This window comes from Lactuca sativa, chromosome 5, assembly GCF_002870075.4.
Source record: "Lactuca sativa cultivar Salinas chromosome 5, Lsat_Salinas_v11, whole genome shotgun sequence".
Lineage (NCBI taxonomy): Eukaryota > Viridiplantae > Streptophyta > Magnoliopsida > Asterales > Asteraceae > Lactuca > Lactuca sativa.
Window position 1 is genome coordinate 319,231,555 of NC_056627.2, and position 23,255 is coordinate 319,254,809.

The 23,255-nt window shown below is 35.7% G+C and overlaps 3 protein-coding genes and 2 non-coding genes across 5 annotated transcripts; 2 read left to right on the forward strand and 3 right to left on the reverse strand.

Moving 5' to 3' along the window:
- Window positions 1-6,162: 6,162 nt before the first annotated feature.
- Window positions 6,163-8,647, forward strand: LOC111890640 (E3 ubiquitin-protein ligase HAKAI homolog). The gene is made up of 4 exons (XM_023886744.3): window positions 6,163-6,317; window positions 7,117-7,435; window positions 7,592-7,650; window positions 7,738-8,647. Exons 2-4 carry the CDS (start codon window positions 7,178-7,180, stop codon window positions 8,513-8,515), a joined length of 1,095 nt encoding a protein of 364 aa, XP_023742512.1. The 5' UTR covers window positions 6,163-6,317; window positions 7,117-7,177; the 3' UTR covers window positions 8,516-8,647.
- A 119-nt stretch (window positions 8,648-8,766) lies between these two features.
- Window positions 8,767-9,735, reverse strand: LOC111890641 (steroid 5-alpha-reductase DET2). The gene has a single exon (XM_023886746.3). The coding sequence runs from the start codon at window positions 9,577-9,579 to the stop codon at window positions 8,815-8,817; it is 765 nt and encodes a 254-aa protein (XP_023742514.1). The 5' UTR covers window positions 9,580-9,735; the 3' UTR covers window positions 8,767-8,814.
- A 2,465-nt stretch (window positions 9,736-12,200) lies between these two features.
- On the forward strand, window positions 12,201-14,131 carry LOC111890674 (OVARIAN TUMOR DOMAIN-containing deubiquitinating enzyme 3). Its single transcript, XM_023886775.3, has 8 exons — window positions 12,201-12,358; window positions 12,445-12,601; window positions 12,966-13,050; window positions 13,168-13,231; window positions 13,358-13,463; window positions 13,587-13,641; window positions 13,726-13,779; window positions 13,888-14,131. Exons 1-8 carry the CDS (start codon window positions 12,337-12,339, stop codon window positions 14,029-14,031), a joined length of 687 nt encoding a protein of 228 aa, XP_023742543.1. The 5' UTR covers window positions 12,201-12,336; the 3' UTR covers window positions 14,032-14,131.
- Window positions 14,132-14,428: 297 nt separating this feature from the next.
- LOC111890691 (U2 spliceosomal RNA) lies at window positions 14,429-14,625 on the reverse strand. The gene has a single exon (XR_002849950.1). It is a non-coding gene; the product is annotated as a U2 spliceosomal RNA (small nuclear RNA).
- Window positions 14,626-18,273: 3,648 nt separating this feature from the next.
- LOC111890688 (U2 spliceosomal RNA) lies at window positions 18,274-18,470 on the reverse strand. Its single transcript, XR_002849948.1, has one exon. It is a non-coding gene; the product is annotated as a U2 spliceosomal RNA (small nuclear RNA).
- Between the last annotated feature and the right edge of the window lie 4,785 nt (window positions 18,471-23,255).

The window sequence follows — 23,255 nt, forward strand, 5'->3', positions numbered from 1 at the left end:
AGCTGCCGCGAAGCATAAAAAATCACTCGTCCTCTCTGCATAAGGAACCCCCCCCCCCAAATCGATGATAGATCCATCACAGAATACCACGAAATCATCGACTCCCTCCGGAAGGGTCAATATCGTGGCCTCACATAACCTCCGCCGAAGAATCTCAAATGTCGATTGCTGCTCAGGGCCCATCGGAAATCCACACTTCCCGCAGATATCATAGCTCCATTGGCTTCCAGTACCCAAGTTAGCAGTCTCGGATCCGTCGTATTTCGTTGATTGAGCCCTCATCCTCTTTCCGAGTCGTGTCTCCTCATCAATATCTCCCCTAGTAGTCAGCTCAGTAGCACCTCTCACAGTCTACGAAGCTGCAGTTCGTTCCTCAAACTTGGCAATTAGCCTGCCAGTGATTCAACCCACGATACCAGACAATTCTTCCTGTAATATTTATGAAACCTCAATGGTGATCATTTCCCGAATCTGATCAACAGTCAACCCCGGCCTATCCTAGCCATCAGCTCCAGATCCCGAACCAGATCCCCTTGCAAACTCCATACTAAAAATGAATCAAAAGCATCATAAATGTCACCACACATATTGCTACAACCACATGACGAGACTACCCCTCAGGGTTTGTGACTTCCTTGCTACGCATACGGGTCATGTGATTTCAGTAGTACGGGCCCATACTAACTTCCACACCTACCTGTATTTGTTTCAAGGATCATCACAACAACCCAAAACCATTTCAACAACTAGGATATGCATACACCCTATCCTCACTCCCTCGAGAGCGACTAATCATTCCAAAACTAGCCAGCTACATCCATACCCAATCATAATGGTACTCCCAACACTTGCTAAAAATCACAACATGAGCACTACATACTACCTAGGCTATCCTAGGTTCCATATCTCACCCTGCCATCAACTGCCAAACGACCCTCATTGGTGCCAGTTAACTACTGTATGAATACAATCACATGCAACATAACTTAAATAATATTAGATTAAAATATTTAACCCTACAATAGTTGGACTCAGATAGGAGCTGCACAGTAGGATCAAATCCTTCAATCTAAAATTATTTAACCTATACAGCATGTGACTTAATGTATTCAATTAGTAGTTAATTCACACCCGAAAGAGTCCTATAATAATAAGCAAGAAAACTCTATAGGAAATAAGGCATCATATATCAGGAAATTATATCATGCAATTCTTGAAAATCCCTATCCTACAACTAACATGTTGTTCTACCATAAACATAATAATAGATAACTATGTGGTAACTTGGGGTATACTTACTAGCTCCGGCTGGTCGTACACATCGCATGCTCTTTTGATAATTTTGAAAAAAACTTTGAAAATCATTTTAAAACCTTTTCCTTAGTTTGAGAGTGGATTCACATGAGTGTTCATCCAATGCACTCAAACCAAGGCTCTGATACCAACTTGTAACATCCATAAAAAATCACAACAAATTTGAACTTTTTAAAACAACCCCAAATCATTGTTTTCAAAGTATTGTTCCATATCATAGTATACTATAGATCAAAAGTACATAAAACAGAGGATGTGTACTGTAACACCCCATCTTTCAAATAACTTCAAGTTCACTCCTTGGACTTTGAATTATGTCATGTTTGGCCCTTGGTTTGGATTGAAGTAGTAAAATTGTGATTTTGGAAACTTGAGTTGCACGTTGGGTGTACGAGTGCCAGGATGAAACCCTAATATTTAGGGTTTGGGTGGTATATAAGTGTCCTTATGAGCTCACTTACCCTCTATCCTTCCAGCCTCCATAGTTTTGAGTTGTTTTCCCCAAACCCTAGCCTCTCTTTTGTGTGTGAGAGCTAAAAGTGTGCCTCTTGGGTGTTGAAGAAGAATTTAGCGCATTAAAGGAGTCAAGGAATGTATCAAGCTTGTAGATCTGGGGTTTTTTATCTTCTGGGGAAGCTTCAAAAGGTATAAAGTTCCTACCATTTGTGCTTAGATTGGTTGGATCTCACTTGTGGTGTTTTTGGTATCCTTCTTGTCCCAAAGAGTGTCATTTTGTGCATGCTTTGTTTTGGTCGAGTTAAGTTGTCCTTTCAGACCCTAGGATGGGTCTTAAGGCATTAAAATGAGTTCTATTGAGCTAGTTTGGTCCCTAGTTCTTTGTAGGAGGTCTTAATGGATTAAGACCATGTATTAATCTCTTTTTGTCGACCAAAGTCGTAAAGTCTGAGACTTTATGGTTCTAGAGCACATTTGAGTAGTGGATCTAAAGTTTGGGCTTAAGTGCTTAAGCCATTAAGCACTTATCATGATTTTAGCCTCTACGAGGGTACGCCCCGCGTAAGTTTTGTACGCGCCGCGTTCAAAGTCAAACACCCCAATTTCTGGTCAATGTGAGGCGAAGTACACCCAACATACCGAAGGAGTACGCCCCGCGTATGTCAACTGTTTGGATTTCGGACTTAGGCTTCGGATATTGGGCCATCTGTTGGGCCTTGATACTTGGGGCCCTAATGGACTAACTGGATAAGTGTGTTTTGGACTAAGTAGAGGGTTGGACCTTTAGATAAGGCCCAATAAGGAGTTGGGCCCAATTTGGAAAATTGGGCCAAGAGTGGGCTTGAAGTGGTGCCTTTGGATCAAGTTTTGGGTTTGGTTTGCTTTAGGTTGTAATGGACCATCTGGGATTTCATGGTTTGGGCATTTAGCTTGCTGGATCTTCTTGAGTGAAGGCCACTAGGCCCAATTTGGAAAATTAGGCCATAATTGGACTTACGGAGTTTATTTTGATATTGTACCCTTTTGTCATCTAGTTGGGCCTTGGTTTTAGGCCAAGCTTGAGGAAGGGTAAAAAGGTCTTTTACCCTGATTTGAACTCATCGTATGAGACAGCGACTAGACATTGATGGATTGTCATTTTGGAATCTGTTAGCACGTGTGTGATAGCGGATATTCAATTAGAGATTATTCATGACACCAGCTTTTTTGGGACGTTGTCTTAATGTTGGTGGTTCGGGATCTGGCAGTCAACAGCCAGGGATCGTCTGTGTGTTCGGCAGTGCGAGATGAGTTTTCCTCACTATACTAAGGGGTCAAAAGCACCAATGTCGACCCTTTGGTTGATATCCTGATATTGTTGATATGTCGAGTACTGAATAGATATGCATGAGTATGCTAGTTGTCAATATGTTAGTCTGGTATACATGTGGGACTGTCTGTGGTAATGTTTGATTATCTGCATAGGATATTATCTGCTATATGTTTCATATATTGTGTGGGTTGGGTTGAGGTTGTACTGCTTTGTGATGTAGCCAACAAACCATGGAGTATTCCAGATATAAGTTGAGGGCTCGGGAGGACATGTTAGAATCATACTGAGGGCACATTAGCATTCCAGGTATGAGCTGAGGATCGAGTGGTATACCAGACTCGTATTGAGGACTTGAGGGTATTGGAGCATTCCAGATGCGAGCTGAGGGCCAAGGAGAGCACGCCATACGCGTACTGAGGGCTAGTCATTTATATTCCAGTTCAAGGACTGAGGGCGCAAGCCAGACATGAGTTGTGGGTCCGATAGGCAAGCCAGAATCATGTTGTGGGCTCAGGGGTAATCTAATCTGTAAATTTGTGGACCCATTACATGATGTTATTTATATTTGTTTCAGGTGCTTCAGATGTTTTGGCAAGGCGAAGGCCTGACCGTACCCATCCTTGCGTTTTGGACTTATGGTTTCTGGGATACTCTGATATGAAACTATTTTGAAAAAAAATTGTAATGACTAATGGCTTATGGGTGTTTGAAAAAGGTTTAAATTTTACTGAAATTTTATGGATGTTACGTGTAAGGTCACACCTTCTCCTTCCCGCGATCATCGGAAGTACCTGAAACGATAAATAAAAACCGTAAGCCAAAGCTTAGTCAGTTCTCCCAAAGTACCAACACACAAGCAGATTACATATACAACAACATGTCAGTTCTAATCAACCATCGGGTTGGAATACCCCAGGTCCAGTCACCCTCAAGGTCCATGCATCCTCGGGATGGAATACCGTAGGTGGAATGCCAATATATAATGGGTCCAGTCAACCATCGGGTTGGAATACCCTAGGCTCAGTCAACCATCAGGTTGGAATGTCAATATACAACAGGTCCAGTCATCCTCGGGATGGAATACCCTCAGGCCCAATCAACAATCGGGTTGGAATGCCCCGGGTCTATTGGCCCACGCACATAGCAGTAAAGCCTCAACCACCAACCAAAATATGTGGAGATATAGCAGATAAACATATATTCAATCAATAGACAATCAGGTAGATCTACAAATCACTAAGCATAGTGTCATCCTATAAACCAGGATAAAGATCTAACAGATCACTACAACAAGATAACATATTATCACATAACAGGATATCTAATCCAATGGGCCGACCTTGGTGCCTTAGACCCATAAGTACAGTGAGGAAAACTCACCTCACAGTCTGAACATTAGCTGATGAGGTCTCGACTCTGAATCTCAACTCTAATCGTCACTTATCCAACTGTATGACCAATTCTCAATCACAATCCAAAATACCCTTAATTCAAACTTGGTCAAAGTCAAAGTCAAACTAGTCAAGTGAACTGAGTCAACCCAGCCGAGTCGACACAATGAGTGTACGGGGGTGTACTCCTAAGGTACGTTGGGCGTACGCGAGCATTGACCACCATCGGGGTGGTTGACCACATACGCACTGCGTACTCAGATTACGCAGGGCGTACGCCCAGTTTTCCCAAACGCTTATTAAGAGCTTAATGCCTTAAGCTCTTACGTCCAACTTTCAGATCTAAGGCTAAATCATCCTCATGAGTCATAAAGTTTCCAACTTTATGACTTTGCATGTCCATTAAGAGCTTAACTCATCATATTAATACATTAAGACACTCTAAAGAGTGCATGGAGCAAAACCAACCATTAAGACCCCATTTTTATGCTTCAAGACCCTTCCTAAGGTCTGAAAGGACAGCTTAATGGGTCAAGAACAAGCCATGCTCAAGAATCACCTTCTTGGGACCAAAAAGTGACTTAAAATAGTAAGAATCTAGATCTACATGATGGAGGGGTAAAGTTGCAAGCTTTATACCTTCAAGAGGTTGCAAACAAGGTAAAAATCCCAGATCCAAAGTGCTCTCAACTCCAAGATCTTCTCACCACCTTCTTCTTTCTTCAAAACCACTTCAAAATTCCCTTAAAGGCTCAAAAATTGCTCTCTTTCTCTTAGGGTTGCTTGGGGGGTCGATGTCATAGAAGGGGGCTGGGTAAGAAGAAGATACGGGGCCTTAGTGATGCTTATATATGAACCAATACCCTAAAAATTAGGGTTGCATGATTTCCACGTATGCCCTGCGTACGAGGTGTACGCCCAACATACTAAGGCGCACCCTAGTACGCTTAGCGTATACATGTACGCACAACGTACTCCTCAAAGTCCTAATTTACCAAAATGCCACTATGGGCCACTTTTGCACTCTTTCTTAAATCTAGGGACCAAAATGCAATATAATTCAATTTAAGCGACAAGATTAGTAGTACCTTAACATTAGGATGTTATAGATATGTCACCCCGATGAACCGAAACCTTTGAGACGATTTATGGAATAACATCTACAAACAACGTTCTTGCATTTGTATATATTGGGGTCAAGATATGCAAACAATTTCTTCACCGGACTCCAAATTCAAGAAATCGGTCGGAGTTGTAGTTTTCGAAGGGGAGAAGAAAACGACTGGAGTAGTGGATTTCAACATCAAGAAGTCTTTTTATGTTGATATGTTATGGTGGTACACAAGTGGCGAACAAGGAGGAGAGAAGACAATCTGAAATAAAGCGGTGGTCTTCATTCTATTCAAATCATCTTTATTCTACGATGACCTGTAGTTTCTCGATCTTCTTGTCTGGCGTTTTGCAAGATTTCGATGACTTGGTTTCTAGGGCAGAAAGAAAAGAGGAAAGAGAATGAGAAGAATGAGCGGTGGGTTAGGGTGTGGACGTGTGGTTGGTGATATTTTTTTTTCTAAAAGATGATAAATTAATAATAAAAAGTAAAAAATAAATTATTAAGGGAAAATAGGCATTTTATATAACAGTCGAGTGAAATGTGTATTTGGCATTGTCTATTTTATTTATTATTTTTTATTTTTTTGTTAGAGATGTTTAAGTATGATCGAACGAGTGGACGGATGTGGTATATAAGCACCGAAAAGATCCCCAAACCTCTCGTCCGTCGTCTCCGAGTGGCGAAATTCACCGTCTCTGTTTTCATCTCATCCGGTCTGTGGACGTTGCCGGTAAGTCTTCGTTGGCTCTTTCATTAACCCACTGACACGGACAGTTTGAACACAACTTCATATCAATCTAATTAGGGTTTGCGATTTCGTTAGTTTCACCATTCTGAATTTTGTGATCTTTGTATTAGGTTAGGTTTTGCTAATTTGCTCTCACTTAAACTGTGTGATTGCATAAGTTTTCTTTGTTAAACGAGTTTCACTTTGAACTTTTTGATGTCCAAGCATATCACTTCTTATGCTGAATCAATGCGGGTTCTGTTTCTAATTTATCTCCAATAAATTTTAGTTTGCAGCATTAGTTATGAAGTTTGGTGTACCTGATTGCCCCAAAAAATTCAAAATCTACAACTGTAAATGTGGGGAAAACGAATACCCTTGTTGATTTTCTTAGAGTCAAAGAACTTATTCTTTTGAATTAACGTAGAGAACTTTCTTTCATCTTCTAGCTAGTTACTTTAGACTTTAATATAAGAGTTTACATATCTTGGTTCTTAGAAGGATTAAAAGCTTTTTCATTCAAGAAAGTGGTTTTTAAGATGAAAATGCAAGCGCATCTCATTCTAGGACAAAATTTGCAACATCTTAACTGCAACATGTTTAATGGATTAGTGATTGAAACATGGTTGTATATTTTGTCTTATGGGAAAAAACTGAAACATCATTGCATAAACAAGCATTTAACCTTTCTTTGAATGAACAATTTCATTTTGAAAAGGATGAATAATTTTTCGCTCAGTTTAATTTCTAGTCATACTTGTAATCACCCTTGCTCAGTTTTCTTAAATCTTTCATCCTGCAGTTGAAAAAACATCTTTTTGTCATCATTTCTATTTGTTAAAGACTTTTGAAGGCACATAAAGATGCTTCAAATCAGACTAAGCAACAAAGCTGCAACTTCAGAAAGTGGTGGAGGAGCAAAGCTTCCATCAGGGGAGACAGTGACAGTTGCATGCCCTGACCACCTTGTTCTTGCTGAGCTTCCGGTGGCCAAGAGCCTCGGTTCTGCTAGCGGTGTTACTCTTGTGAAGACGGTTGGGCGTAGGTCCCGCCGCCACCTCGGTGAACGTGTCCATTTTTGTGTTCAATGCGACTTCCCCATTGCCATTTATGGACGCTTGGTATGTTGTTACATGTTATATTCCACAACCACTTTCTCCACCTTCTCCTTTCCTTTCAGTATTTTCAATGATGGAATCGTTCATTCCATTGGAATCACCTGATGGAATGGAATAGAGTATATAGACCATTCTTTAACAGGTTTGTGGTTGTTGCAGATTCCTTGTGAGCATGCATTCTGTCTGGATTGTGCTAGGAGTGACTCTATATGTTATCTGTAAGTAGAATGTCTTAATAAGAAGAAAAAAAAATAGACAACCACTAAATCAGTAATCACTAATGAGATTTTTTTGGGTGATAATAGGTGTGATGAACGTATACAGAAGATCCAAACAATTAAAATGATGGAAGGAATCTTGATATGTGCAGCTCCACATTGTCTAAAATCCTTTCTTAAAAAAACCGATTTCGAGGCTCACGTATACGCGATCCATTCCGATCTCATCAACTCAAATACTCAAAAAGAAGTCAACAACGAGTCCGAACCACTCCGAAAACCAACCACTTCCGACTCAACGGTTCAAGCCCCGACCCCAAGACCGGTCCAAGACGGGCTCCAACCACCACCCATGGTTCCGGTTCGACCACTAATGAACCCTAAACCCAACCCACAACCACCAATGGACAACAGACCCCACGGGTTCGATGGACCATCTTATGAATACCCTATGAATATGAATATGAGTATGGGGATGAGTATGAGTATGCCTCCTAATTTTGTGGTCCCGGTCAATGTAATGGGAGGTGGGCCTGCTTCGTTTGGTCAACCGATGTATGTGGGCCCTCCGGAAACGGGTCCTTGGAATGGGGCACCATTTGATCCTTCTATGATGATGAATCAAGGTGGTGGTGGTGGAGGAGTTGGTTTTTTTCAGGGAGGTTTATTACAAGGGGGGAATGGTGTTGGTGTTGGTAATGATTTGAGGGATGGAAGGGGGATATTGCCGCCACCACCGCCGCCGTTTGTGGGTGGTGGTTACTTTGGTGGTGGTGGTGGTGATATGGGGCAACAACATGGACAGGGTCAGGGGTATGGGTGGCAACAAGAGAAGCGTGATGCTTTTAATGGAGGTCAAGATTAGTTTAGAATTTACAAATCATATTTTTCTTGTTTGCTACTTTTGGTTTATATCTTGTTGTTTAAACTTTAAACTGATTTTTTTAATCTTTGGCTTAACCGACTCACCGTTGTTTAGGTGTTTTTAGCTTCAAAATGAACGTTTTTACAAGGATTTCATAACAACAATTTCGAGTCTGATATCATCTGTTTAATCCTCAAGTGAGCATATACACAAGATGTAATCACACAAAAAAACATGTATCAACAAGAATATAACTAGAAAAAGAAGTTTCACATTAATGAACACGATAATTCAACAACTCAATACACAAATGGGATTACAGCCTTCCTCCCTTTGGGATAATCTTCACCAAATTTCTCCATATACCACTTGTGATTCGCACGTGCCCTCGGCACCAAGTTGGCACACGTGTATACGAAAAACCCTAACCCGACCCATGACCCGGTCATCAATCCCCAACCCAACCACTCCACAATCTCACCGGAGTAATTTGGGCAGCTCACAAGTTCAAAGAAACCGCCTCTCGGAATCTTATACCCACCGCCGGCACTCTTCAATTTCATCAATTCCATATCTGACTTCACATTCACCGCCATACCACCCAAGAAAACCGCCAATCCAACGCAAAACCGCCACCAGAACCACCCATCGTTTATGTAATCGGCGTATTCGGACACCCATCTGGTCTGCAAGTAAGAATTAAAGAGGTTGAACGTGAAGGCCATGAGAGCGACACTGATCGGATACCCATTTGAGAGTTTGCGGCGGAGGCGGAGAGGGTAGATGATGGTGCGGTGGAAGTAGTGGAAGATGAAAGGTGAAATGAGGATGATGGATTTTGGATCAGAACGGTGTTGGCCCAGTGGGAAGAGGAGGAGTGTGAACCATAGGGTGGGACTTTCCATGAGGAACCAGGCTAATGGTGGGGAGATGGTGGGACCCCATCCCTTCCGGTGGTGCTTGCCGTAAGGGGCGGTCGTGAACTGGCAGGAGATGAAGGTGGGTGGTGCGATGAGGAAGTAGGAGATAACGGAGTAATGGAAGAAAGCTTGATCGGAAGGCATCTCTGCAGAAGGGTTGACTGTGATCTAAGAAATTGGGGTTAAATGCATCACCTCCGATTCCGAAAAGCAAACTTCCTTTAAAAATGGTGGACACCGATGTGAAAACTAATATATCCTTATTAGTATTTGGTTAAGGTATTTTTTTCGTATAACAATGGTGCTATTTTTTTATTTAGTAATTTAGTAAAAAAAATTAATATCATTATAGAAGTCGTTTAACAGCAATAGATGATTTATAGGTTTGAAATCAGAATATAACCTTTTTCCGAAAGAAAAAAAAAACAGAATATAATAGATAATGACAATTTTAATTTTGTTTCCATGAATTGATAACTTAAAATGGAAATATTATATTAAAAATATACAAACTCATACGTAATTTAATTTTCTTGTAAGGTTATATAATCCAAAATTGACGATATAATCAAAGCTAGTTTATATTTGTGTTAAAAAACTAAAACTGATATACAATCAAAACTAGATTATGTTAATTAAAGGATTATATCATTATATGTTGAAACTCTATCAGTTTATAGCAATGATAAATACGTTGTATGCCATTTTTAAAATTGAATAGTTTTTTTAATATAATATTATAATAGAAATGAAAATATGAAACATGTTATCATTCTTGTATTTAATCCTGTATAACTACTTGAGACTATACTAATCGACTTTGTTTTTTACTAATTCAGATAATCATGTAAGCAATTAAGAATAAGAAAAGTGATTATTAAGATAAAATTTAAATTAGCTACTAAGTTATTGAATTTAAATAAAATTTAAATTATCTACTTAGTTATTATATTTTAACTCCAAGAATGGAGTTCAATGTGAGGTTAGATATTTTTGAAGACATCTTTGGAATGAAAAGGGATACCGTTTAATGAGTTTAGACGGAATATCTTTTGTGTAATTTTAATAGAGAACACAATGAGGATATGTAATCTGCATCAAGGAACAAGTTTTATATTCAAATGGAAGTTTGAATACTTGAGGTCTATGATTCACAAATAAGAAAGAGGTAGATGATTTTTCATCTTATATTGAAATTTCTTTTCAACGCAGTTCAACCTCAAAGTTAGCTTCAAATCCTCTTTGTATTTGAACAATTACACATGCAAAATAGTAGCACAATGATATAGTCCGGGGTTGATAATGGGTTATTGATTAGTAACACGAAAGACATATCAAACATCATTTAGAGTTTTAAAATCTTATTACTTTGAAGACCTAAATTTTTAGCTGAAAAGTCTCGATTATTTAATATTTTGCCCATATTAACTAAAAGAATTATTTTTATTTTAATAGGAAATAATAGATTATCATATAAAATTAAATAGTTTTGAGTTTTTTGTTCAAAAAATATTAGAACTTTATCAACAAAAAAATCCAAAATAATTGGTCTTTTCTACATAAAACTTAATTATTTGTGGTTCCATAAACATTATCTCTTTTATTTTTTAGTCATAATCATTAACTCCATTATCTTCATCCTCTTAATAATCCCCATTTTTCTTATGATCTTATCGTTAGGTATATTGATATGAACTTTATAATTGTAATCGTATAGAGTTGGTTTATAATCATGAAGCAAAAATAAAAAAATAAAAAAATAACAATCAATCACTTGTCCTAGATGCATGGATACCATATGTATGTTCCTCATGATGAACATGCTTACCTTTCTACTAATGAACCTATTAGAAAGGAAGAGAGGAATCATCATATCACAGACTTTGATTCACATACTTGATTGCTTCTAGCTTTTGATCCCTTTCCACGAATTTCTTTTCTACTTGATTGATTTCCATACAACCCTTTTCATGAGAACGATATGCACCACCATCTAAAACACACATTATAACTTTTTGCAGTGACACACAACGAACAATATCTAGAATTTCTTTACATCATCGTGTCATTTAGACAGACAAGTGTACTATCTGCTACATGTAATTCTCTTGCAACCCAATCAATCAACCTATAATAATAGGTTATATACTCAGATGCAATTTCAAGGTTCAGTTATTCAGATCTAGCAAATACTCTCAACCACAATTAACGTTTTTACACGCCCTTCCAATATAAATTATTATTTTGTGAATTCATTACTGATTCAAAGAAATTTGCTTTAAAAATGATAGGAGAATACAATAGTTTTAAAATGTTATATGAAATAAAAAACTAAAATGTTACGAGGATTGTTGAGATTTCATCTAAAAACTCTTTTTTAATTTATTGACTTCTTGAAAAGTAAATATCAATAAGTTAAAAAAAAGTGTTTGAATACTTAATAAAAACTTTCAAAATAACTTTTGGTTTAATCTTTGAAAATGAGTTTTGAAGAAGTTACGATTTATGCTTTTTAGAATGACTTATTGCTTATTAGAATATAAAAACAAACAAAAATCAATAAGTTGGCTAAATACTTTTTAGCTTATTGATTTATTGATTTTGTGACTAAAAAGCTAATCTAAATATTTTTTTTAAGTCTCATTTTCCCACATTGATAATTCAATAAGATAAAAATCATTTTTAACTTCTAAATACTTTTATAAGCATTTTTTACTATAAAACTTTAAAAACATGTGAAATAAAAGCTGAAACAATATTTTAGCCCATAACTTTTGGTTATCAAGAAAATCATGGCGGCGAAACCCTCTAGCGGTATAACGACGTCGTTAAGTAGTTGGTGAATCTCCTTATCCGGCACCTGTTCCAACTTCCAAGTCCCCCCCGAAGGAACAACAAATCATGGCGGCGAAACCCTCTAACGGTAACTTCGCAATCTTCTTCATCTCAATTCTCAACAGCTAGAAACATGCTCCATTAATTGATAATCTATGTTTCTTTTCATGGCAGGAATTATCCTTGAAGAACTGAGAAATGGTGTGGCGGAGTTCGAACTCGTCTCGTCTCCAGTCACTTCAATTTCTACCAACGTTTATCGAAATCCCATACGATCTGTTTTCATAACTGACCACACCCATCGATTCTTCGCGCGAATTGGACAAAAAATGTAAGTGTATTTGTACTTTGAGCAATTAAAGCTGTCAATCGTTTTCGCTGTTTATTCTCAGACTATTCAGCTTTATGAAATTAGGGCAATTACAATTTACAACCCGATTCAGGGATCCAATCTGCCTTATATATTAGGGCTAAATGCAAGAAATAGCAATGTGCTCTCAAAATTCATTTATAGTTACAGTACTTTCAAATCAAAATATTTCTTTCTAAGGCATTATACATAGAAAATCTTCTCATTATAGCAATGACCAATGGATAACCTCTGATGTGACCTCCCCCCTCTTCTAAGTTAGACTCTTAAGATATTCTAATTGCCATTTATATTGAATCCAATCTCTTGTTCCTTTTAAAATTAGGGAAGTTTCACCAGCATTGAGCAAAGTGGAGAGCTTTAGGGTGCACAAAGTTACTGGTGATGGACGTTGTATGTTTCGTGCTTTGGTATCATTTCTATACCCTAATGATTATTTTTTTATAAAATGTTGAGAAAACAAACAAGAAAAGAGCAACACAAGTGTTGTATCTGTATGTATAGTTTACTAGATTAATGTCTTGTAGGTGAAAGGAATGGCTATGAACAAGAGTGTTAATCTTAGCCTTCGTGAAGAAAGAGAAAATGCAGGTTCTTTTGTGTTTTCATGCATCATCTTTTGTTTTGTGTTTGATCATGAAGATGTTAACATATTATAAACCTGTTAAATCATACACTTTTTTGCTAAAATGTTTTTGTTATGTGCAAATGCTGCAGATGAGCTACGCATGGCAATAAAAGAGGTGTTATGTGATAATGAGAAAGAAAGACATAAGTATGAAGAAGCATTGATTGCCATTACTGTTGAAGAACCCTTAAAACGGTTAGAGATTTCAACCTTTTACTAGACATAGGGTGATTCTGATTAGTTTTTTATTTTTATTTTTAATAACTAAATTCAAGTTATGTAATTTGCTAATAATTTAATTTAATTTATGCTTTATAGTTACTGTCAACGCATTGGACGACCAGATTTTTGGGGAGGGGAGTCGGAATTACTGGTTAGTATCATAACAAAAAAGATGGAAAAATATAATTAATAATTACAATTTATCTTATTAATTAATGTGGTTTTTATTTTATAGGTGCTTTCCAAGTTATGTCGTCAACCTATTGTGGTCTATATACCTGAACATGAGGTATTAGTAGGGTATAGAAATGATACCTAAGCAATAAATAAACCTTTTATTTATATATAATTTTCTTAAAAAATAATAAATGAACTTTTTATTTTGTTTTATTTGCAGCATTCAAGAGGGGGCTATGGATCTGGTTTTATACCGATAGCTGAGTATGGAGCCGACTTTGGGAAGGGCTCGAGAAAAGAAAAAGGCAAGAAAGCTGTGAAGCTTTTGTACAGTGGAAGAAATCATTATGATCTCCTTGTATAAATAACTTTGTATTATATTATTTGAAAGTTTTATTATTTACAAGGTGTATAACAACTTTACTGTCGTTATGCTTTGTGGTTAAGAAAGGGGATTTTTTACATTTGATTTAGCATAAAGTACTATCACAAGTTTCATTATTTGACAAGTATTGGTTAGTTACTTCTCTCTTCAACTAAAGTCTCTGTGTAGAGTGCTAATGATTGATTAATCACTAGCAAAAAGTATGTCCCATGTAGTAAGTTTCGAAAAGATTGTCTTGGATTTTTAGTCCCATAACGCTTGAAAAATAAGTCCCATGAAAATGTTTTAGTATGAAATCTATGTAAATTAGTTACTGAAAGAGTTACTAGACATCTACGTATATATAGACAAGTGAAAATTATTAAACTAGGTGTTGGAGGGGTGAGCCAGGCCTCGGCATTAGTGTAAGACCAAGGCGACTCGTGAAGAACCCCAGCAGCAAGCTACTGTAACGGGCCTTCCCCCAAAAAAAATAAGATTAATATCGAGTGGGCCGATGGCCCACATATCAGATATTAAACTGATAAGAACAGATACTACACTTGATCTTAGCCAAAAGGCCGAGAAAGGTATGCTTATTCCCCTCCTTGGCTTCTCCTTTTATACATAGCTTTCTCTTCGCTGCTTCCTTCACCCTTCCGATGTGGGATGCAAAGTGCAAACGCTTTCACTGCCTTCAAACTTCATTCATAAATCATAACAAACAACATCATTCTTTTACTTCTTTACTTTCTATATTCAAATAAAAGTTTGAGTGCATAAATATGTGTTTATCGATAATAGCATTACTTTTCTTATTTTTCTTTTGCAGTTTAAATTCACTCGACGCCAACAAAGAAAACAACTTCATGTTGACAATTGCAAATCACAGCTTCCACTAATGTACCTATCAGTTTCAATCAAATAAGTAAAGTAACAAACGAAAAATAATTAATGTACAAACTAATAAAAATATGTCCAACATCTTCAAACCCATTCATAATATGTGTTTTTATAATCATATCTAACACATGTGACACCCATTAAAAAAAGTACGTTGAATCATGATTTGGTTTGTTGGGTAAGATAAGATAGAATTGAAAATGCATACAGCCACTTGAAGCAAAGAAAGAAAATATATATCAATCATGAGACAATCAGAAACTGAGAGGATTGATCAAGAAAAGAAACTACGTGACACTCAATCAAGCCCTAAAGAGAACAACATCAATCTTCTGTCAGTAAATGGATCTCCATTCACACAATACATATTACCAAAATACTAAGCCTCATATATATGCTCACATAGGAGAACAAATTCGGAGAACCAACGTATCTAATTTTCACACTATCATATCCATTATGGGTGGGTCTTGAACACACAATTGACATGGAGAAGGAGATGTTGGAGAAAACATGTTTAGACAAAAAAAGACAAGACAGAAGGAGAGATTACATAATAACATAAGTCTTCTTTTAATAATTCAACATGTTTGTCACACTCTCATTCAATTTAACAAATGTCATTTTGTGGTTCTTTTGAATTATTATTTTTTCAAACATGTCATTTTATTAATTTTTTTATTTTATTAAATTTCATATAATATTTTAATATAATAATTGCAATAAATGTAGTAATAAATAGATTTTAATTTCACTAATAAACTTACATTCTAATTTTCAAAATTTCCAAAAGTAAAGCTCATTAATTAGTTTATTTTCTTTATTTAAATTATTTATTTAAATTTAAAAGATAAAAAACATTTTCATTATAATAAATCATTATTTTTTTATTTTCTTATAAATTCAAAGTTTCAAATATTTTGACATTCATATTTATTTTTTTTTAAATTAACACATGTAATAAATAGGTCTCACAACTAGTATACAACAAAAACGAATCGTTATACCCTTTCAAAGCAACGGCTCATTCTTAACTTCAATAACCGACAACTTATGACTCCTACTCATTCATATCTAATATATTTTAGAGCATCCAGTTAGTATATGCTTGGATTGAACCCAAGACCTCCTTGTTAGCCAAGTGGGCTAGCCCCAACATATTCTTTCATACCTAATATTAATTTACTAAATACTAACAATCAACTCTAGCTTAATTAAGAGAGAGAGAGAGAGAGGGTTTACTATTTTGTATATGATTAAACACTGGTTTGTGACCAAAAGAACAAGGATAAAAAGAAGAGATATGAAGTCATAAACCTTAAACGGATCAAAGATGGTTCGAGAAGAAGAGATAGAAAGAGGATTGCCTAGGAACCAACACATACCGTGTGATTCCTACATCTCCATTGTTCTAAAACACCAAACGATTATCAATAACAATTTATTTATTAATGTGAGAACCAGCTCTGACTTTAACAAAATAAAACCTCACTCTAATCCTATACAAATCACTAAACAGAACTCACTCTCACATATGCAGCATACAAGAGGCGGCTATGGATCTTGTGTTTATACCGATAGCTGAGTATAGAGCCGATTTTGGCAAGGGCTCAAGAAAAGAAAAAGGCAAGAAAGTTGTGAGGCTTTTGTACAGTGGAAGAAAACGTTGTGATCTTCTTGTATAAATAACAACACCTTACCCCATCCCCTTTGTATTATATTATTTGAAAATTTTATTATTTACAAGTTGTATAACAGCTTACTTGCGTTATGCTTTGTGATTAAGGGGATTTTTTACATTTGACTTTTCATAGAGTGTTGTTACAAGTTCATGGTTAGACTGTTGTTTTCATGTGATGAATGTAACATGTAATGAGTAATTAGTTCTCTCTTCAACTAAATCTCTTTGTAGAGTGCTATGTTGGGTTAATCTTGACGGCTGGAAAATTGAAAGTAATAAAGATTTATGATTTATTTATTATGTTTTAGTAGATAGATTATTAGTTGGAATTAGTCTTTTAGTTTGACCAAGTTTCATGGTTTGTACGTTGAGGATGTGCATGTGGGTAGAGGTGGTCATTAGGTAGTACCTAGTTTTTAGGAGTCTTTTGGTGGAGCAATATTTTAATGTTAGTTTCCAGGTGCACGAGATTGAGTACGTACCCCCTCCTTTTCACTTCTTATTTTATTCTTCTTTTGTCTTAGTAAACAAAGAGGCTGTAAGTTAGGCTTTATACTCTACACTTGGTATCAGAGCACCAAGCTCGTACCTGGTTCGTAGCAAGAAAGAAACGACTGATTGCAACCATATGTAATCAGATTAAGCAAGCCTGATCAAGTTTGGTGATCAGAGGAGAGAAGCAGCATAACTTTTTTATGTATGTTAGATAGCAAGAAACAAGATGCAAGCAACAAGAATCATAAGCAAAACTAAATCATTAACACTCTATATTTCCTAAGGACTAGGTAAAAGCAAAACAAACAATTGACCACAATAAATATAATTAATATGCTGAAAATAACTAAAACCATGATCCATTTACCCACTTTTGACTAAAGTTAGAATTAAACCCAACAAGGACACCAAAGGCACATTCCATCTACTTCCTAGTTCCTTATTGAGTTGCCTTAAACTTTCATCATTTACACATGTCACGATAAATCTAGCAGCAAGAAAATACACGTGCTTGTATGATGATCCATTCACTTCAAATGAACACTTAGGTGTAGTTCCTTAGTTGATGTTGTTGAATATCGGGGATTGATCTAGAATGTTGATAACAATACTGGATCAGGCGACATCAACGAATGCATATCAAATACATAGATGTTGTGAAACAACTACTTGTAGAATTAACGTTGGGTGTCCATGGTTGCATCATCATCTCTTCATCACACGAATCATCTTTCCCACTGCAATCCCCACCAGAAATTCATAAAAAGTTGGATTAAGAAGAAATCATCTCATCATTACGTTGAACCAGCAAACTCTTTTGATGCTGTAAATCGTGTCGTTTTAGATCACCATAAGTTGAATATGTTGGTGGAATTGTTAATTAAGAAAAATAGTGACTAAACGATGCCAAAAAGACTTTATAAATCTGCATCCTGTAGTCTCTTTTCATCATTGAGCTGTGTAACGCTTGCATGTAACCCAAGTGGGTTGGATTTTGTGATTTGGTGGTGTTAAGCTCTTGGATCTGTCCCATAACGCTTGCTTATACGACCCATGAATCTTTTCACTAGCAAAACATGAAAATTTATAACTGAAAGACCTACCACACCTCTATTCTACTTAAGTAAATCATCGAAAAATGAAAATTATTAAACTAAGTATTGGAGGGGTGAGCCAGGCCTTGGCAGTAGTGTAAGACCAAGGCGACTCGTGAAGAACCCCAGCAGCAAGCTACTGTAATGGGCCTTCCCCCATAAAAAATAAGATTAATATCGAGTGGGCCGATGGCCCACATATCAGATATTAAACTGATAAGAACAGATACTACACTTGATCTTAGCCAAAAGGCCGAGAAAGGTATGCTTATTCCGCTCCTTGGCTTCTCTTTTTATACACAGCTTTCTCTTTGCTGCTTACTTCACTCTTCCGATGTGGGATGCAAAGTGCAAACGCTTTCACTGCCTTTATAGTTTATTCATAACAAACAACTTCATCATTCTGTTACTTGTTGACTTTTGATATTCAAATAAAAGTTTGAGTGCATATATGTGTTTATCGATCATAGCATTACTTTTCTTATTTTTCTTCACTAGAACAAATTCAGAGAACCAACATATCCAATTTTCACACTATCATATCCATAATGGGTGGGTCTTTTAACACACAACAGATATAGAGAATGAGAGAGAGAGAGAGAGAGAGACCATGCTGGAGGTTTACTATTTCGTATATGATTAAACATTGCTTTGTGACCAAAAGAACCAAAGATAATAGAAGAGAGACAAGTTGAAACAAAAGAACCTTCAAACAAACCCTAAACTGATCAAAGACGGTTTCTAGAAGAAGAAAAAGAAAGAGGCTTGCCTAGGAACCAACACATAACGTGTGAGTCCTACTTTTCCATTGTTCTAAAACACCATATGATTCTCAAGAGAAGTTTATTTATTAATGTAAGAACCCGTTCATATTTTTACAAAATAAAACCTCACTCTAACACTATACAAATCACTTAAAAAAAAAAAAAACTGACTTTCACTCTCACATATTCAAGCTATTTTTACTTGCTACACATCACGTATAAAAGCTAAAGAAATAGAAATTGATTAATGAACGAAATTAGAAAACAACTAATCTGAAATGAATATTCAGTTAGGGTTGGTGTTTTGAAGGAGACAATCGGTTTCTCTCATAAATATTTAGACCAAATGAAGAAGTAAAAATCAGCAAACCATCGAATAACTCTTCATTATATAGCAACTGCAGTTTACCTCCAAGCCCTTCCACTTTAGCTTTATATCACATTTAGTCCTTGTCCGCTATTCCATCTTCCAAACCCAATCCTTTAGCTTTTCATGACAAACCAACCATTATTTTGTCCGTACAAAGCACTAACACTGCAATTCTAAGTAACTTTTCACTTTTCCTCCCAAATACAAGATTGGGATTATTATTTATTTTAACATCCTCTTCAATCTTGTATTTGGAATATGTCTAAAACATAAAGACAATATAACTCCTTCCTTAACAAAACACAATTATGAAAATCTATATATTAGAACTAGCGTGGTCGTAAAAAACCAAACATTGACTTTTATAACAACCTCCTTCAACTAAAATTCTAATTGAATATGAACTATAAATGAGACGGTCGAAGTAAATTGTCATGTAAGAAAAATAAACACAGTACACAATAAAATCATTTTTAACAAAACATTTTATAAGGGAGCAGAGAATCACCAAATGTACAAACTATATCATGAGTACATTACCAGCATATGACTTTCCTAACTAAATGTTAATGAAACTTGAACTATTATTATCAACAATGCCAACGGGCAACGTTAGTATTGAGATAAAAGTTCCACTAAAACAGCAAAAAAGCCATTGATTGAATAAGGATGATAGTATTCAACAACCAACCAACCTTCTCATCAAGGGCGAATATGGCTAGTAGTCACGGGTATCTCATGCTACCCATCAAATTTATCCAATAGTCTGTGTTACTCTTTCACCATATGTTGGTGATGTTAAGGGATTTGATTTTGGTAATCTTCATCATCTTCACAAATTGATCCCTACGGTGCGTTTGATAGTGTAATGTCTATCAATTTTAAACAACTTGTAGGAAATCAGCCACCACAACATCGAAATTACAAACAAAATACGTTTGCAAATCAGCAGTGTATCGTTCATTTATAAGGTAATAGGCTTTAATCGATTATTGATACTAATTTCTATTCAGTTTCGTTGTACTCATCAAAATCGAAATTGCAAGGTTAGCATCCTGTAATTTTACATATCAAAATTTCCGAACATGTTCTTCTTGGTGTGTGTTCTTACTCTATTGTGGTTCTTATAATTTGAATTATCGGATTTTTCATTTATCTTAATTTCTAGTTTCGCATCTTCCCCATAAATCCAATAGACTCTCACTCGTGCACGAAACAAAACCAACTAACTATATAAACAATCTAAAAACACTCCATTACCCCCGACTATATCAACTAAGTATATAGACACTTACATCTAGACATTTTTTCTACAAAGTTCACGTTAACTCGTAATTTTTTATGACTAGTCGTTTGTCCCTTTGTTATGATATGAGTTGCACTTGAGACATGCATCTAATTATTATCATATTAGTTGAGTAGTAGGTTTCCATCTAATTATTATCATATTAGTTGAGTAGTAGGTTTCTTGATGTAACTGGCATGAGATCATCAAACTAAATTAACCACCTTGTCAATGTTGTATAGGTATGGTCATTTATATATTAGTTCATTAATAGGTTTCTCGATCTAGAACTCGAATGATATCGTCAGACTAAGTTGGCCAAGTTGTTAATGTTGTCTTTTTTATTCTTTTAAGTGTTTGGTGATATCACATTCCCAACTGGTAGAAAACAAATCTCATCTTGACTATATGCGTTTATCATATGGTTAAAACTATGTCTGGTAATAGCCTTTTTATTGTCTTAACTAGAGCAACGTTCGACTACATCAAAATACAATGATCCACTCATTCTAAAGCCAACATTTATCTCACGTAGAGAAATAGACACGATCATTTTGGAGATTCACCAAGTGCATCAATCCATGTAGAAGGTTAGGTCAATCCAATATTCACTAACAATGAATGCACATGAATTTGTGCTCTCATCAAGATACATTTTCATCAACAATGAATATATGCCAACATTCACACTAATCTCGGTTCACATTATTCCCATAACATGACTGACTATGGGCATTTAGAATAACTTAGTTGTTTATAGATTAAAACGTGTTAATATAGAACAATAGTAATTTGAAAGAAAATTATCATACCAGGTATATCATATCATAACTTTAAAGAACAATGCTTATGTTTCAAATATCAAAATACTAAAATTTACTTAAAAGCAACTACTAGTGTGTCATGTAGAATAATTGTGCTTTTTTGTATTTTTTTCATATAGTGATGAAAGTAGGTTGTGTTTTTTTGTATTTTTCTTTATAATGAATTTGGTATTGCAGCATACAAGAGCTTGTTATAGATTTCGTTTTATACCAATAGTTGAGTATGGAGCCGACTTTGGCAAGGGCTAAAGAAAAGAAAAAAGAAAGAAGGTTGTGAGGCTTTTGTACAGTGGAAGAAATCATCAGTGTACAAACAGCACTCTATCCCCTTTGTATTATATTATTATTTTGAAAACTTTATTATTTAGAAGTTGTATAACAACTTACTGGCGTTATGCTTTGTGATTCAAAAGGGTAGTTTTTTTACATTTGATTTATCGTTTAGTACTATTTCAAGTTCATGGTTAGACTATGTTGTCTTCATGTGATAGATGTAACTGTTGGATTAGTGTCTAAGTCCATAACTATTTTGGTATGTACTTGACCCGATGGTGCATGGTCCTTTTGGGTTGCCTTCACCAAAGCAACTTGATAGGATGAATTATGGAGAGAAAGGATTAAATATGATTTATTAATATATTATGAGAATAATATATTAAAGGAGAAATCATATTGTTTAATTAATATTAGTCAATAATTAATTAGTAATTAGTTTTGTGACTAAAAGATATTAATTAAACTTAAGGGACTGGAATTGTAATTATAAGATAATTGCAATTTGGGCCATGGATTGCCTTATATCATAAGGTGGACGAATTCTATGGGGGAAGCCCATATGAAATCATGCAAGGCCTTATGGAAAGGGCTCCATGGGTTGCTTAGGGCTTAAGCAACTAAATTGGGGGTTCCATGTTAGATAACCCTAATTGCCTCACTATATATAGATCCCTTAAGGACCAAAAACGTGGCTAAGCTTCTTGTTAGGGTTTCACACGTTTTTGGGCAGCCTCTAACCTCTCTCCTCTTCATCCTCTTGCTTATGGTGTTTGTGAACCATTAGAGGAGTGACACTTGTGACTCTAAGCCTTCCAAAGTCAATACAAGGAGATTGGGATTGTTATTGCTACATAACAATCAAGGTAACATTATAAACTTATTCTAATATCTAATATGATTACTTGTATGCTAGAATTAGGGTTTATAGTCTTGGATTCAAAGCATGTACAATAGAGAAACCTAGATCCAAGTATTAGGGTTTGTATGAGCACATAGGATGTCTTATGACCAAAACCCATCAGTGGTATCAGAGCCTAGCTTGGTTTCAATTGTATTGATGCATTGTATAACTGGAAAATTCATTTTTTGGGTTTCTGGAGGCTGGACTCGCCGAGTCCATGCAGACTCGACGAGTCCAAGCCTGACTCGACGAGTCAACTTGTCAGACGGGGATAATTTCGCGATTTCTTGCTGTTTTTGCTTATGGATAGTTACCTTATCATGTTAGATTAACATTAATCCGATTATATGATATATTTGACTATATTTTTGATCTAATTGAAGATATTTATCAATTAATAAGATAATTGTTTCCTTATGTGATAATTGTTTGAATTATTTTGATTAAATTGATAAATTGTTTTGCAAAAAATCATTAAATAAATCAAATATGGATAATTATGTGATTAATTGTTAATTTAGATTATTTGTTATTTGATCCTTGTTGTTATGAAAAGTTTCATATTTTCCCATTAGGTTTTATAGTTTAAATTTGAACCCAAAAGTTTTGTTGTTTTGAAATTTAAATAGTT

Excerpts from the sequence above, each read along its gene's own strand:
- LOC111890640 (XM_023886744.3), top strand. The coding sequence starts at position 7,178 with ATGCTTCAAATCAGACTAAGCAACAAAGCTGCAACTTCAGAAAGTGGT. Across the intron at positions 7,436-7,591 it reads TTGCCATTTATGGACGCTTG|ATTCCTTGTGAGCATGCATT; the intron begins GTATGTTGTTAC and ends TGGTTGTTGCAG. Across the intron at positions 7,651-7,737 it reads AGTGACTCTATATGTTATCT|GTGTGATGAACGTATACAGA; the intron begins GTAAGTAGAATG and ends GGGTGATAATAG.
- LOC111890674 (XM_023886775.3), top strand. The coding sequence starts at position 12,337 with ATGGCGGCGAAACCCTCTAACG. Across the intron at positions 13,051-13,167 it reads GTTGTATGTTTCGTGCTTTG|GTGAAAGGAATGGCTATGAA; the intron begins GTATCATTTCTA and ends AATGTCTTGTAG. Across the intron at positions 13,464-13,586 it reads GTTGAAGAACCCTTAAAACG|TTACTGTCAACGCATTGGAC; the intron begins GTTAGAGATTTC and ends TATGCTTTATAG.
- LOC111890641 (XM_023886746.3), bottom strand. The coding sequence starts at position 9,579 with ATGCCTTCCGATCAAGCTTTCTTCCATTACTCCGTTATCTCCTACTTC.